Source organism: Zonotrichia leucophrys, chromosome 7 (assembly GCF_028769735.1).
Source record: "Zonotrichia leucophrys gambelii isolate GWCS_2022_RI chromosome 7, RI_Zleu_2.0, whole genome shotgun sequence".
Lineage (NCBI taxonomy): Eukaryota > Metazoa > Chordata > Aves > Passeriformes > Passerellidae > Zonotrichia > Zonotrichia leucophrys.
The window spans coordinates 34,981,663-34,996,178 of record NC_088177.1 but is presented as its reverse complement, the minus strand read 5'-3'; the positions used below and the strand labels follow the sequence as shown (position 1 = coordinate 34,996,178).

Here is a 14,516-nt window from a genome sequence, read left to right as displayed (position 1 = left end):
CTTGCAAGGAGAGAGAAGATGATTTCCCATGCTTGTCAGTCAGGCAGCTTTCTTCAGCACTGAATTTCAGCAAGCTTTTTAAAATTTCTTTTTAAAAACCCTAATTTAAGGCAGCATAGCACTTGACATTTAACTCTGTGGTTACCATGGAGATAACACCAGGTATTTTGCAAACTCCTGAAAGGTACAAGTTACACTGAATAGTGGGGAATCAAAATAAATAGATATGGAATGCAGACTCCAGGCAAGAAAAGCAGCAGACCAACTTGTATTGTCAAATAACACTTGAACCAAAACTCTAGAGTTGAAAGCAATAGAGGCTTTCTTTTTAAATAACTCATTTGTCTGGAAATCTAAAATTAACTATTAAGTCTGTTTTCTTCTCTAATGTCATTGAAGCAGCAATTCTCTTGAAAAAGTTTAATCTCTCAAGTAATAAACAACAATCCATACCTTCTGAATTTTCAATCTCTCCAGAGTTTGTCTGTTTTAAGCAAGGATATAGAAATTGCCACCCTTCTGAGTCAGTACAGGTCAATCACACAATCCTCCCTGAGCCAGTCTGCAGTGCAGCCCTTGCTAGAGGGACTTGTGTCCACAGAGCACATTCCTTGTGGAAACATGCCTGTCTTTTTGGCTAGGGACTATATTCAAAATAAGGAAATAATCTACCTGTTGTTGAGCCTAGTTACAGGTTCAAGAGCACTTCTGTGCTCTTGAGACTGGCAGTGAGCTGGAATGAAACCGGATATATCTGTGCTAACCTCACAGTAGGTTCCCATTGCAGCCAAGAGGCAAAGCCTTGATAGCAAATACAAAGACTCTGTCCAAACTTCAGGAGAATTTGTGTCACTGTCAAATTGGAAGGTAGCATTAGAGTTGGGAGGATCATTTTGTCACACTCTGCAATTGCATTACCCTTAACATGAGACCAGCTGTTTGCAAGATTTACATGCTTTCCTTAGCGTGTCTGGGAATATGCTCTTGCAAGTGTGGAAAATTATTTGCTTCTGCCTATGGAGAAAGGTGTCCTGTATTCCCATAGCTTCAAGGAGCTTCAAGGCTCCTGTTCTTCAACCAAATCACTCTGTCTGTTGTTTCTCTTCTAGATGTAACTGTTCTTTGGCTTTTTGAGGATCCTCTGTGTAGCATCTCATCTTGGAGCTGGAATTTTCTATCTGAAATTGTTGTGTTTTATTCAATTTGCTAATAAAGAAAACAGATGTCTCAATTTTTGAATACTACCCATGTTTACACAGGTCATGGTGGTTGTTCAGAACAAGTAAAGGAATAAAATGACGGGCAACACTTAGAGTAAAGTGTTCTAAAAATAAGAGAGAGATGCTGACTGTGCTTCTGATCAGTGACTGCTTTACAGAGTTCAAGGTGCCAAGCCAGCTTTTGGAGCGAGAGATCAGAAGTGAGAGATGCTTGGGGAATGACTGCTGTGTAAATGTTTGGAGATGTCTCATACATTTCTCTGTGGTTTGTATTCCAGAAAGACGAGAAAGCCACGATAGCCAAGATGAACCGGCAGCGCGCCAACTCCATCAGCCATAACCCGCCTCACTGGGGGGTTGACCGGCCCTTCTACAACCACCTGGGAGGCCACCAGGTCTCCAAGGAGATGAAGAGAATGGTAATGCCTTGCTCTGTGGACATTAATTCATTTTCTTCTTAATAGGGTGTTATATATCCCTCCTGCTTTGTCTGAAGGTTTTTACAGCCCCCGAGGGCGTTTTCCAAATGGGGGTGGAAAATTCGACTTTGACTCCAGAAATAACAATAATGGGTACATCTGGAGGTGAGTGATTGTGAGATGAGGCACAAGGCTGTTTGAGAGGGGAAGGGAGGCTGAATGGCTCAAAGAAGGATCTTTTGTCTGACTTGTCCCACATTCTGAGCACTCATCCAGGCTGTGTGAGAAGATGTCATTATCTGCAAAAACTGCTCCATAACCCCGGCGTTCAAGAGGCATCTGACTGACATTTCTGCTAGCTCAGTACCTGCAGAGGGTTCTTGCATTGTCACAGCCAGGTGCTGTTCTCCTCTCTGTGTGCTGTGGGGCCCCAGGGATGTCACTGCCATGTTTAATCCTGGAGAACACATCCTTGAGTACATGGATTAATTGGCCTCAGGTAGCAGGCATCTTCATTTCTTTCTTGTACCTTTCACAGTCTTTCTAAATTAAAATGAACAAGAGCTAATTACCAATTCAGTTGCACTGAGAGGACTTTTATGGCTTATTTTACATAAAAGGTGTAGATGATATCTTTTTTCTCTGCAATAAAGATTAAGAAGGTAGCTTATATTATAGTGGCTATTATTAATAATAATAGAAATATTTAACACCTTTACAATTGCATGCATAATCAGATTTTTCTGTAACCTTATTTATGTTGTTTTGACCCTTCATGCACAGTTAAAAGTGTCTATTTGTTGCTCACTTTGTTGTCTATAGTCAAAGTTCTGCTCCAGGTCACCAAAGCCATTAAGTATTTAAAAAAATATATGAACATGAGATTCAATCCCACAGTTTAAAAATTTGTCATAGCTATAAGAAACTGCATATTTTAAAGGGAAATGCTGGCACTTTTATTAGTAGTTGGTGCTAATATTATTCAATCCTAATATCATTTTACAGTGCTAAACCAAATTTCTTAGTAATAGTAATGTTTCTTTCATTTCTCAGATCTCCAAATGAGGGCTTCTGACATGAGCATACAGATCAGTGGAACTGTGCATTTTTTTATGTGGGCTTTTCAATAGGGTGTGCTCAATAGGCATGACATTATTAGAAGAGACTAATCACACTAGCACATAATTATAATTATAAGTTTCTTTGAATAGCTTTTGAGGGGTTCTTGAAGCCTCCTGTTCAGAAACAAGGTGTATGCATGCCAAATGGTATTATGCTTCTTGGTGTTAATTACAGTTTGCCGTGTCTAGCTGGTTGTTCAGTTGGAAAAACATAATTATTTATTGAAATACCAAGCTGAGTCCTAAAAACTTCACTGCCCCTCACTTGTAGGAGGAAAGACTTACTCTTTTTTTCCTTATCTTCAGCCTTTCTCTGTAATGCTATTTACCTTCTTGAAAATTCAGCAGCTCAGAAAGTCCCTTCTACTCAATCTGCCTCTTATATCAAGCTCTCTTTTGAGAAGCTGGTGTTGCATGCATCAGGCTGCTTCTTGAAAACCAACTGAAACCTGATTCAGATGTATTATTTTCAGGTAGACTTTTTGTTGTTCTTATGGACTGTTTTTTAAAACCTGTTATTTGCAGATTTACAGATCTGTTACATTTGAGATGCATTAGTGAAAATGCAAACATCCTCCCCATGGCCTCCCATTTTAATATCTGCTAGATGGATATTTTAGTGATTAGAACACAGGAGCAATTTCTCCATCTCCTATCTCAACTCTGTGTAAACTTCTAATTTAAATATGCATTTTTTTGTACCACCCAGCTTTGCACAGTGCTTTGTCATCTGTAGCACTGTGTTACATGTATGCTGTGTGTGCTTAATGCATGCAGAGTGCATGCTGGCTGCAAACTGCCTGCTTAGAAATACAAAATGCAGAGAGACAGAAGGGGAGCAGAGCTACAGAAGCTTTTATCAGTGCTCCTCTGGGATGACATGTCATTGATCTTGGTAAGCAGCACCAGCTCTCAAACCTCCTGAAAATGTGCTCTTTGTTCCACATCACCCACCAGACCTTTTGCATGTTGTTATATATAGTCTTTCTTCTTGGAAGCTGTGAACATGTAAGGTTGGATTAGTCAAAGTATTATGCCAAAGGTGGGCAGTGCAACATTGCCTTTCTCTTCAAGACCTGGAGATCCTTAGCTCTGTAATTTCAAAACAGGTATTTATAAGGGTAATGGTGAGACTGTCCTCAGGCAGGAGCCAGGTAACATTGCAGTGATGTGCAGTTCCATTGTATTAATGTGTAAATATGAATACATGTGTGTGTAGGGAATAATAGAGATGGTTATGAAGGGCACTGGGTTTTGTCACAAATGTAAAACATTTTGCATTTTAAAGACAACCATATTTTCAGAAAAAAATAGACACTTTTTTTTTTTTTGGTGGCTCTACTTACAATTCCCTGAAAGAGAATATTAAAGTTCCCTGAATTGCATTTTTGGAAGGCACTGTTATATTTAATAGAAAACAGAATTATTTTGGCCATTTTTCTTTCCAGTGAATGCTGGCTCTGGTAGCTGTCTCTATTCTTAGGATATATTAGCAGTAGTCTGAGATGAGATGGAGTAGCATCAAATGTAGCCCTTTATTCCTTTTTTCCTCCTCCTTCTCCTCTTTTGTCACATCATTCCCACGTGCTGCCATGTCTGGGCACATCACCAGTGCAGCTGGTGGGATTTGTGTGGAATGGCAGCGTGGGCAGTGACATGGGGCACCTTTGGTCCCTGCTTCTCTCCAGGTTGTGGCTTGGACCTTAACCTGCACCAGGTCCAGCAGATTTTCTGCGATGTTTCTAGTTAAAGTTTTTCCCTTGTGCACACAGGAGTTTTTTCAGACACATGAATAAGATAAATTATCTTACATGTGTCCATGTGGTGGTAATCTAAAATGTCCTGGAAAGCAGGAGTCACTTTCCTACTCCTACCCTGGCTAGCTGGGGCCTGAGTCAAGGAGTTGCAACTGTGTCAGCTCGTCCCATCCAGCACTTTCCATGTGCACTGTTCTTCTCTCCAGACGATTACACATCCTTCTTTTTCCCTTCCCATTGCTTAGCAGTGGCCTTCCTCCCCCTGCAGAGCCTGCAGGGAGGCAGCAGCCCGGACTCATCAATGCTGCACACTGCTGATGCTGACCTCCATTAGGGGCCCCAGCCCCGAGCAGACTGGTAACTGTGCGGGGGAAGGTCAGACCCAAATGCCCTGGGAGGGCCAAGAGCGCTGCCCTGAGCTGGCAGCCTGTGCTGGAGCCCTGCTCTGGGAGCCCAAGGGGCTGCAGGGGCTGGGGGCAGCTCCAGGGCAGGGGAACCTGCACAGCGTCAGCTCAGGGCTGCACACAGAGCAGGAACTGAGCCGCAGCCTGGCACAACAGCAGAGCTGCTTGCTGTTTTTATTGCCTTTTGCAGCTTGTCTTCTCGTTTCCTAAACAAAAGCAATCAGTCCAGCACCAGTGACTGTATCTCTCTGGAAATGGAGACTTTTGTGCTGCTCATTCCCCAGGTCTCCATACACCAGCCTTGCCTTCCCCACTGTCTCTCTAGTCCAGTTTGTAATTGCAAGAGGGTCAAAAATAAGTGAACTTAAAAGCATTTGAGAGAGTACAGGTATATTTATAGCTAGTACAATATTTATACACCACTGAGAAATACTTTGCTTTTCCCAGTATATATTTCAGAGTGCTTTTATAAATATTGATGAATTTTAGACTTCTGGAAATAATACTCGTGTCTCAGTTTTCATCAGCAAAACAAAATTGCTATTAAAGAAAAACCAATTTGGGGATTGTAGTCGACTGTAAACTGAAAGAGGTTTGTTGTAAACAGCAATAAAAAGGGAAATGTTGATACTTTCCAAAATTACAGGGCTGTTCTAGATGACAAATTATTTTCTTGCATCTTTTACTCTGCTCAACATTATTAAGTTTGTATCCAGAAAAGCACATCCAGTTTGGGATTACAATAATTTAGGAGATGTGGATGAGTTAGAGATAATCTAGTGGACAAAATTCCAAATAAGCAGTTTCAACAGTGTGTCCTCTGAAAATGTTGAAATTTTGTGTTTGCTCTAACCTAGAAGGGAGAAGACTGATTAGAAATAAAAGTCTTCAAATACAGGAATGTTTATAAGGACAAAAAATAATGATAAATCATTCTCCATGACTGTAAAGGGCAGGTTTAAAAATAATCATCCTAATTTGCTGAAATGAGGGTCTAAATTAAGAAAAAAACTTAGATGCAAGGAAAGGCTGTATAAGAAGCTTGTGAAATCCCTGATTTTCATGAACAATTTCTAATTATTTTATTCAGGGCTTTTAAGTCTGGAATGACATCACAAAATCCTTTGCAAATATTGAAACAATAAGGTTAAAAAGACTCTATTAGGAGAATGTATAGGGAATAAATAATATATGAATAATATGAGATACATGTAAAGATTTTAGAAAGTTTATGATCTGGGCATGGAGCTTCATGCATCAATCTCCCCCCTTTGTACAGGAGCCAGCTGTACCCCCAACATTGCTGACAGAGACTTGTCTGGCCCTTGTTTAAAGACCTGAAAGGATGGAAAGTCTTGCTGGGCATTCTCTTCAACAGTTTTATGATTTTTGTTGGTGTTTTACTTCACATGTCCTCACTTCAGTTTGAAACCATGGTGCTGCATGAGCTATTCACAGTAGATAGAAGACAGTTTATTTTTCTCTCCTTTACAATTACCTTCTCTGTGGTTGAAGACTATTACCATGTCTCTGCACAGCTCTGATTCTCTCATCAAGTTTGTTCCCTGGTTGCAATACTGGTTTCAGTCTGACCATGCTTCTTTCATGAGTCTGGGTACAGCTAATGAAACATTTAATTTGCAGTGAAATTGTGTATGAAGACAGTTAGTTACAAAGTAAAAAACTGACATAAAATCAAATAGAGATTATATATATGTAGGAAATACTACTGCATGCAGATGTTAAAGATGTGAGACAAGGTTATAAAAATGGATCCTGGCTGGCATGATAAAGGGAATCAGTCCTGATTCCTTGTGGTGCTGCTCAGACCTCTGCACGTCCTTCCACGTGATATTTCATTGCTTGGTGTTTGTTTTCTAATGAAACTGCACTCATCTACAAGCTGGGTCATTCAACAATAAAATAATTCTTTGTCCTGTTCCCCCTGTCCTAAATCAAACAGTTCTTTGCATTTTGCATTGTTAATACAGCTCATTTCCTCTCTTTATGTCTTCAAGTTGCCCTTACAATAGATCTTGATACTTGGAAATAAAAACTGGGGAACAGGTGCCTCAGTGGAACAGATGCCATAGCTGGTTCTGTGCCAATTCTACCTCTAAAATATCAGAAGTAATGAAAATAGAAAATAAAAGCTCCATAGGACAAGTTTTCCTCAGTCAGCTCTGTCAAAGAGAATTGGATTTGAGTCCATGAATTAGGCACTGAGGGTTCACCCTCCTCTGAAAGGTTTCATTTAACTGCAGGTCACCATTATCCTCTTTTCCAGCAATCATCTGCTAAATCTGGTAATTGCAACACTGACGTCAGCAAAGCTGGGCAGGGGCCCCCAATGGAGAAGAATTTGACCCACTATTTTTTCACTGCTATTGTAGTAATTTAACTTGTAATCAAGCTGGGAGAAACTCACAAAATCCTTTCTGCTGTAATCTCCACATATTGCTGTAGATCTGGGAGGAAATTGTTAGTCTAGTCTGGGTTTTATAGAGCCAGTTTGGTTTTGATAGCTCTCAAACAGCAATGGGAGGAATCCCATCCAGCAGTTATGCTGTGTAATTGCTTTGGTGCTCACCTGTAAAAAGGGTTTCCTGATTCACATGATCCATGGGATCTCACATAAATGACTGGATGTACAGTGTACATTGCTCAAATTGTCAGAGGCTTTACACTGTTTGATATCCTCATCTGCTAGCCTTTTATTCTAGCTGATCAGGACTTGCAATCATCCTTGATTACTTCTTTAAAAGAGGGATAAGAATCTCTCTTTTAAAGAACTAATCAATGCAACAGCAGATCTGCAGCTGCTATTGAGAAACCTAGACAGAGTTTGATATTTGCTTGGAAGCCTTGCACTGATAATTTTCCCACCATTCAGTACCCTTTTCTAGAATAAATTTTACTCGTATGGGAAAGGTCATTTGGATTGAGACAGTACTAAAATGTGTCAGACTGGTTTTGATTGGGACTAAATTTAGCCTGCAGAAATAAAGATACAATTCCCTTTTATTCACAGAAACACTTCTTCCAATGTTCATGGAAGCATTGCACAGGTGGATTTGTGGCACTTCCCAGAATGATTTCCAAAGCTTCCTCAAGCAGGCACTAAGCCTTAATGTCAAAATGCTGCAGGTCAGGTTTGGGTCTGGGTTTCTGAGAGGGTGAGCAGCTCTGGCCAGCACCAGTGGGCAATTTCAATTAAGGCTGGTTAGGCTGGGATCCAGTCTGTCTGCATCTGATTAGAAGGCAAACAGTAGTTTCTGGAGAAGTTTGTGGTGTTTATCATCATTTGGAGAGTAGACATGGAAGGGCAGAGATTATGGAGCCAGGAACTGATTCAGAGCATTTCTAGGACTGCTTATTTTTATGTCTGCTTTGCAAGTTCTAAAAACTGTTCACAAATGAGGCACAGAACCAGAAACCATTTCACTTGAAAATGTGACCTTTGTACTGGAGATATTTGGATTCAGAATTCACAGACAACTGTGAGCAACCTGCACTTTTCAGAGGTGTGAGTTCAGAGCCACAAGTTAATTAATAGTAAGGTAAAGAAAGCCTATTTCAGCCAAAGTAACCTCTTGTGATCTATAGATTTAAATCTGATGGCCCAGATAAATTCATGGCATTGGCCAGGTCTGGTCTGCCAGCTGAGGACTGTCTACAGAATCATTTTGAGTTGAAGAAAACAGAGGGTTTCACCATCTGTGGCCAGTGCCGTGGAATTAAAGTCTTTTTATCAAGTGGGGTGGGCTGCAGAAAAGGAGCACTTCAGCTTTCCTTTTCAGACCTCATTAGTCTCTGTTCCAGCTATAGCAGACACACTCATCATTTAATCTGTTTCATAAACTGGTTTTCTGCCAGTCTGTTGTTCTGCACTTAGATGCTTGTTAAATATCCTTCCTATCTGGCTTTATTCTTTCTGGACTCTGGAAACAGAAATTGTGTTATTTTTGGCTTGAGCACTTTGAAGTCCTTCAGTTTTGCTTCTGCATTTACACCTGACAGCATCTATCTTCATAGCCTTGTCTTTTTGACCACAGGGACAAAGCAGAAGGTACAACAGTGCTGAAAATAGATGTGAATAATTAGTTTTGTGGTAGACCCAAAGTCAGTTTGTTTTTATCAACATCTACTCTCAGCCTGTCACTCTCCATTTCTGTTTTCCATGGTCCCTGTCTCTGGGAAGCACCTCTGCAAGTTGGCCTTAACTCTTACAAAGCTCATTTTGTCCCTAAGTCCAAAGTTATTTCAATTTCTGCTTTAACATCATGTAAGTTCTATTTTGACTTTGTTCTGGAGATGGAAACAGGGTAAGAAAATTCAGTTTCTTTGTCATTTTTGCTCCCAAGATCTTTGCTGGAGTTGAGAACGAAGTTTTTAAGGGTGGAATTTATGCTTCCCACACACATTGCCATTAAGAAGGTCATGAAGCTCATCAGCCCCTCTACTGCCTTATTTTTGGAGTTAAATGAAAAGTTAAAAGCATATAAAATCTACTCTACTTTTCTTTGCATATTTACGATATGTTAATAATTGCAGCCAGTGTTCTCAAAGTTAGAATTATTATTTCTAATCGTTCTTGATTTGAAGTGTTATGGTGTAGCAATCAGCTTGTCATGTCTTTGACAAACACTTTGTCATTCTATTTAAGGAATCAGTTTTAATCTTCAAAGAAAAGGGCTTAGTTAATTTAGAAGTCAAGCAGAGAGATAGCAGTCATATGAGCTTTTAGCACAATAGATATTCATAAAATATCCCCCATAAAGTAGTAAGCCTTAGGGGCCATAGGGACTGAGGCAGTAATATTCCCTCTTTTCTTCCTCCTGCACATCTACTCCCACTGAGGATGTCAGTGTGGATTCTGAGTCACCTGACCTGCCATAAAACAATAAAGCTTTTTAAATAATCTCCTGTAGAAAAGACAAAAGAGCAGAGCCTTGAAGGGAGTTGATTCAGCTGAGTTTGGGTTGTTCCTGAAGTCAAAGAGAGGACTTGTCTTAGTCTCAGAGGAATTATTAAATGCTATTACCTTTGCTTTTGCAATCTGATGGCAGAGTAATAAAGCTTCCTGGGGGAATGAGAAAAACACCAGTATCAGGGATATTTAAAATGAGACTGAATAAAATTTGCATGAGGTCCTATGTGCAGCAGTCCATTAGTACTGTACTGTGGTCAGACCTATCTCATGCCTTATGGTCTCTTCTAGAAGGAAGGAATTTTGGCCTGAACAAGGGCAACTTTATCATCATGATTATGGAGCTATCCTTGAACTCCTGCAAACTCCTATCTGTCTGATCCTTGTAGCCACCATCACTTTTGTCACTTTCATCCCTACTGACAATTCCCAGCCTTTTCTTCATAGCTCCCTAGAAAACCACTGGCATTGTTTCAACCTGCTAGGTACAAATCCATGAGCAGCCAAGAGGGGATTTATCTTCTTAACTCCAGGAATTGGTTATTCCTCTTCCTATCCCTTTACAATCCCTCTCCTAAATGACAGGCATCTCATTTTTATCAGCTTTTTTTTGGGGGGGTGGTCAGATTTCTGTATATGTTTGTGCAGAAATGCCAATTTTGACATATCTCCGTGCAGCAGTACCCAAACAGGCTGAGCCCAGCCCCAGCCCAGCTGTCCAACTTCCAGTGGATCACATGAGGGGTGCTGAACAGTGCCTTTAGCCCCTCGTATTTGGAAGTTTGGCCACCAGATTATGAGTAGGAATGAAGAAAAATCCATCTAGACCCTATTCCTGCAGGCTTGGTTGTGTGTTTATCCTGTGTATAACACAGACCATGGCAATTGATGGGAGCAGCCTTACTCTGAGCCATGGCCTGGAGCAAAACTCCTGAAGGTACTAAACTATTTGCCAGCTGGGGAGAAGGAAAAAAGACCAATATGTCATTAGTGCTCAAGCCTTGTGCACAGGGAAGGAAATAATCTGAAGTGCAGATTCTTCAATGAACCGAGCATGCCCGCAAGAGTGGGAGAGGTGAAAGCACATTAACCAAAACCCAGGGGGAAATCTCACTCCCAACTCAAAGCAGGGTGAGCAGCATGACCCTGAGCACCTGATCACCTCCTCTGCCTGAAAGGATTCTTGGTGAGTGAGTGAAAGAGGGATGCTTTAGTGGAGAGGGAGGAAAAGCTCTGGTCATAGCCAGGTCCTAGAGGTGTATTTGCTTTATATCCTGGCAAAGTCTTCCAGTGCAAATAAGATATCCTGTAATAAATGACCAGGTTTTAAGAAGCTGTGTTTAAGGATTTTCTTCCTAAAATAATCCCACAGACCTTTCTCTAGAACAATTCCATTTTTGGCAATTCTGCTTGAAGAATCTTTAGTATGAAATGGGAGCATTTGAAGTGAATCATTTAATTTGCTTAACTTAAACAGGTTCCTACAACATTTAATTTTAAGCTGATTCTCTCTAATTAAAGTTCAAGTCACTCTTAAATATTTAGCCTTGTTAAATGAAGATCCAGGAAAGAAATTATGATAGTCTATTTCTTTTCTGCTTTACTTGAAATATGTGGTTTTTTGGTCTTTAGTTTTGAAGCACCAGTTTAATTTGTGTTACCATCAAGAATAATTTCCAGAATTTCAAATACAATTTAGTATTGTAAATTGAAAAGCTAGATCAATTAATTCTCTTTTATTTTAGAAACTTTCCTTGTAACAGTTTTGCTGAGGGAGAGAAGCAGAGCAGAATCAAACTCCATATGGGTTAAGTGTTCACTCATATAAATGGCCAGTTAAATATTATCCATACTTGAAATATTGGGGAAATTTTTGAGGATATGCTTGCTGAGGTGCTCTAGTAACTTGACTTGGTCAGCCTGTGTCCTCAAACTTGTGCATCCCAAAGGCAGGAGTGTGAGATCTGTGTTTAGTTTGAGGAATTCAGTGGGATGGAGGGTTACACAGTTGGTGGTGAAAATCAGACCATTTTAGGGGACTCTCCCACTGCACTCAGACATCCAGTTCCCAACTGTCTAAGCTTGAAAAAGTGACCTTCATATCTGTCTAATAAAGTACTGGCTGTTTTCTCATCCCTTCCCTCTGCTTATTTCTTGGCTGGTAGCTATTCATGTTCAGTTAACTTTTTTTTTTTCCCCCAGCCTAACTGACAGTGACACCAGACAAATTAGTGAGCATTTTGTCTCCATGATTAATCAGTGAGCTTTCAGTTTTGGCACTGTGTGGTAGGATTACTTAGACGATAAATAAATAAATCAATCAGATATTTCTGACAACTGTAAAATAATTAGGCAAAAGAAGAAGGAAAAAAAACACCCAACAAAAAGTTGAAAAGTACTTTTTTTTTTTACTTTAATAACTAGCCATGCTAACATGCTAATCAGCATTATTATTTCCTTCTTCCCACTGAATCTGCTGGTGGCTGTGACATGGGACTGAGAGACTTCCTTGATCTGAATTTTCGATGGGTTAAGTTGGAGTGGCAGTTTCTGTTTAGGAGTGTGGTTTTAGACTGAAACAGAGTATGCAGAAATGGGAATTGCTCTCTCAGTGAATCACAGTCCTGGCTGCTGACCTGAGTGACAGACCTCAGTTTTTCCCTCTGGCAAAGCTGGTGTGTTGGCTTTCCTTCTGCCATGTGGCCACACTGCTAATGCACTGCAAGGGCAAAATCTGTTCTCATTTAGTATCTGGTCAATGTTGTTGTTTCTGATGGTTTTGGACAAGGCCCCTGTGGGAAGACTTTTGCCCAAAGATGTTTGATTTTCCACAGTCAGGATGGATTTCAGTGTGCTGCCCCCAGAATGGCTGCTGCTGCAGGTCCGGCAGCTGGAATATCCTCACGTGCCCTGAGCAGTTTTGGCCTGAGGTCTCTGGGAGAAAAACAAAAGCCATTCTTCATATCTCCCAGCTACATTTGTTTTATGTTTTGGAACACAGGGTACAAACTCTGTGCCTTAGTATTTGACCCTATTTGTCAAATATACAACTTTTCTTAACTACAGTTAAATTTAAGCCAAGATGTCAGAGGGCACATTTTGTTTCAACCCATGCAAAATGGCAATTTTGATGTAATTTGGTCTGTTAGGTATGTTAATGCTAAGCAAATAAACTTTTGCCCCCATATAAAATTTTGTCTAAGGCCTTCTAGCCATGACAACTATGGATGACTCATAAATACTTAATCCATTCAGGTGGTCCTGAAAGAATTGTGAATATTTGGGCTATTGCAAATAATATAAATAATTCCTGAAATCTCATTCAAGAAAACGTGTTGTCTGTGTGCATGTGATGAGGGGAGGAGCAGGGAGACCCGTGGGAGAGATGAAAACCAAAATGCATCCTTTGCCCTTAGCTGAGCCCTGACATAAAGAGATGCAACCTTGTTGAATACAGGGGTTGATTCATGTTATTGTTCTGAGTTTTGTTTCAAGCAAAACACATCCTCAGTTACAATATCAATACAATTTCCATTGTATCATTTGTAATGTGACTGCTGAAAAGAAGACACATGAAATAAAGTGTGCCAGCAGTCAGCTGAAACATTTCCTTTATCTGCACTTCCATGAATTTATATCTGAAGGAATGTGTTTATCCAAAGCTGCTCTGTCTGCCCGCTGGCAGGGCTGCACAAAATATTGTTGTGGGTGGGAAAAGCTGTCCATCCACACCTAACAAATGAGTGCCCTGAAAAGTCCCCTGTGAAATCTGTTCCCGGGATGCTTTGTGTTCTCAAGGTCAGCCTGTTTGCTCACCCTTGTGCTCTTTTCCTTTCTTTCAGGGTTTCGAGGACCCCAAGGACAAGTAAGCAAATTTACTTCTGTCATACACTGTTATGTTTACACGTTTGGGATTTTTTTCTCATATTAAAACAGGACAAAAATTGATGCCCGGAAGCCAAAAATAATTCTTGGGCTCCCCAGAGGTTTGTCCTGGAGGGACAGCCAGCTGAGGGCACAGGATTGACTGATGTGCATTCAGAACAGCTACTGCCCTCAAAACATTTATTTGTTTGGTGCTTCTAACTTGCTTTTATAATTAAAATGCTTTTGCTGCACTTCCCCTTGCCCCAAATAATCTCCACTCTTTGAAAATAACCCAAGACAAAATCTTCTTCTAAAGTATATACAAGTGTTGGACATCTCCAATAAGAAAAGTTTATGTGTGTATTGAAATGCCTGTATAATTTCTGAGTTTGTTTATGTTTTATATTATTCATTATTGCATATTACTTATTTCTGCATATAAAAATAAACTCAGAAATGATAACTTGTTTGAAAAAGTAAATTCAAAGTTTAATGGTCTAAAATATAGCCAAATTTTAGCAACATTTTCATTTTTTTTTTCCTAGAGAACTTTAGAGAAATTGTTAAAACAATTTAATGAGAGTTATATTTTGAAAATTTGCCTTTGGAGGAAAAAGCCCAAACACATTCATGTTTTAACTTCTACAACTGGACAAAACAAAAGAATTTCCTGTATTGAAGTTGTTTAGAATAATTTCATGTTCAGTCCTGCTGAATGGCATTAATTACAAGCTTGCTTAGAGCGAGTCAGGCAACAGTAGAGGAGACTGATGCCTAAATTATGTTGCTGTTGCTCTT

At 40.0% G+C, this 14,516-nt stretch overlaps 1 protein-coding gene across 1 annotated transcript in view; it reads left to right on the top strand.

The window, feature by feature from the left end:
- ADCY5 (adenylate cyclase 5) overlaps positions 1 to 14,516 on the top strand; it is a 203,813-nt gene that overhangs the window by 159,165 nt on the left and 30,132 nt on the right. Inside the window, exons 8-9 of the mRNA XM_064719085.1 lie at positions 1,499 to 1,639; positions 13,694 to 13,716. Of these exons, the coding sequence (XP_064575155.1) occupies positions 1,499 to 1,639; positions 13,694 to 13,716 (164 nt within the window). The remainder of the gene's footprint in view (positions 1 to 1,498; positions 1,640 to 13,693; positions 13,717 to 14,516) is intronic.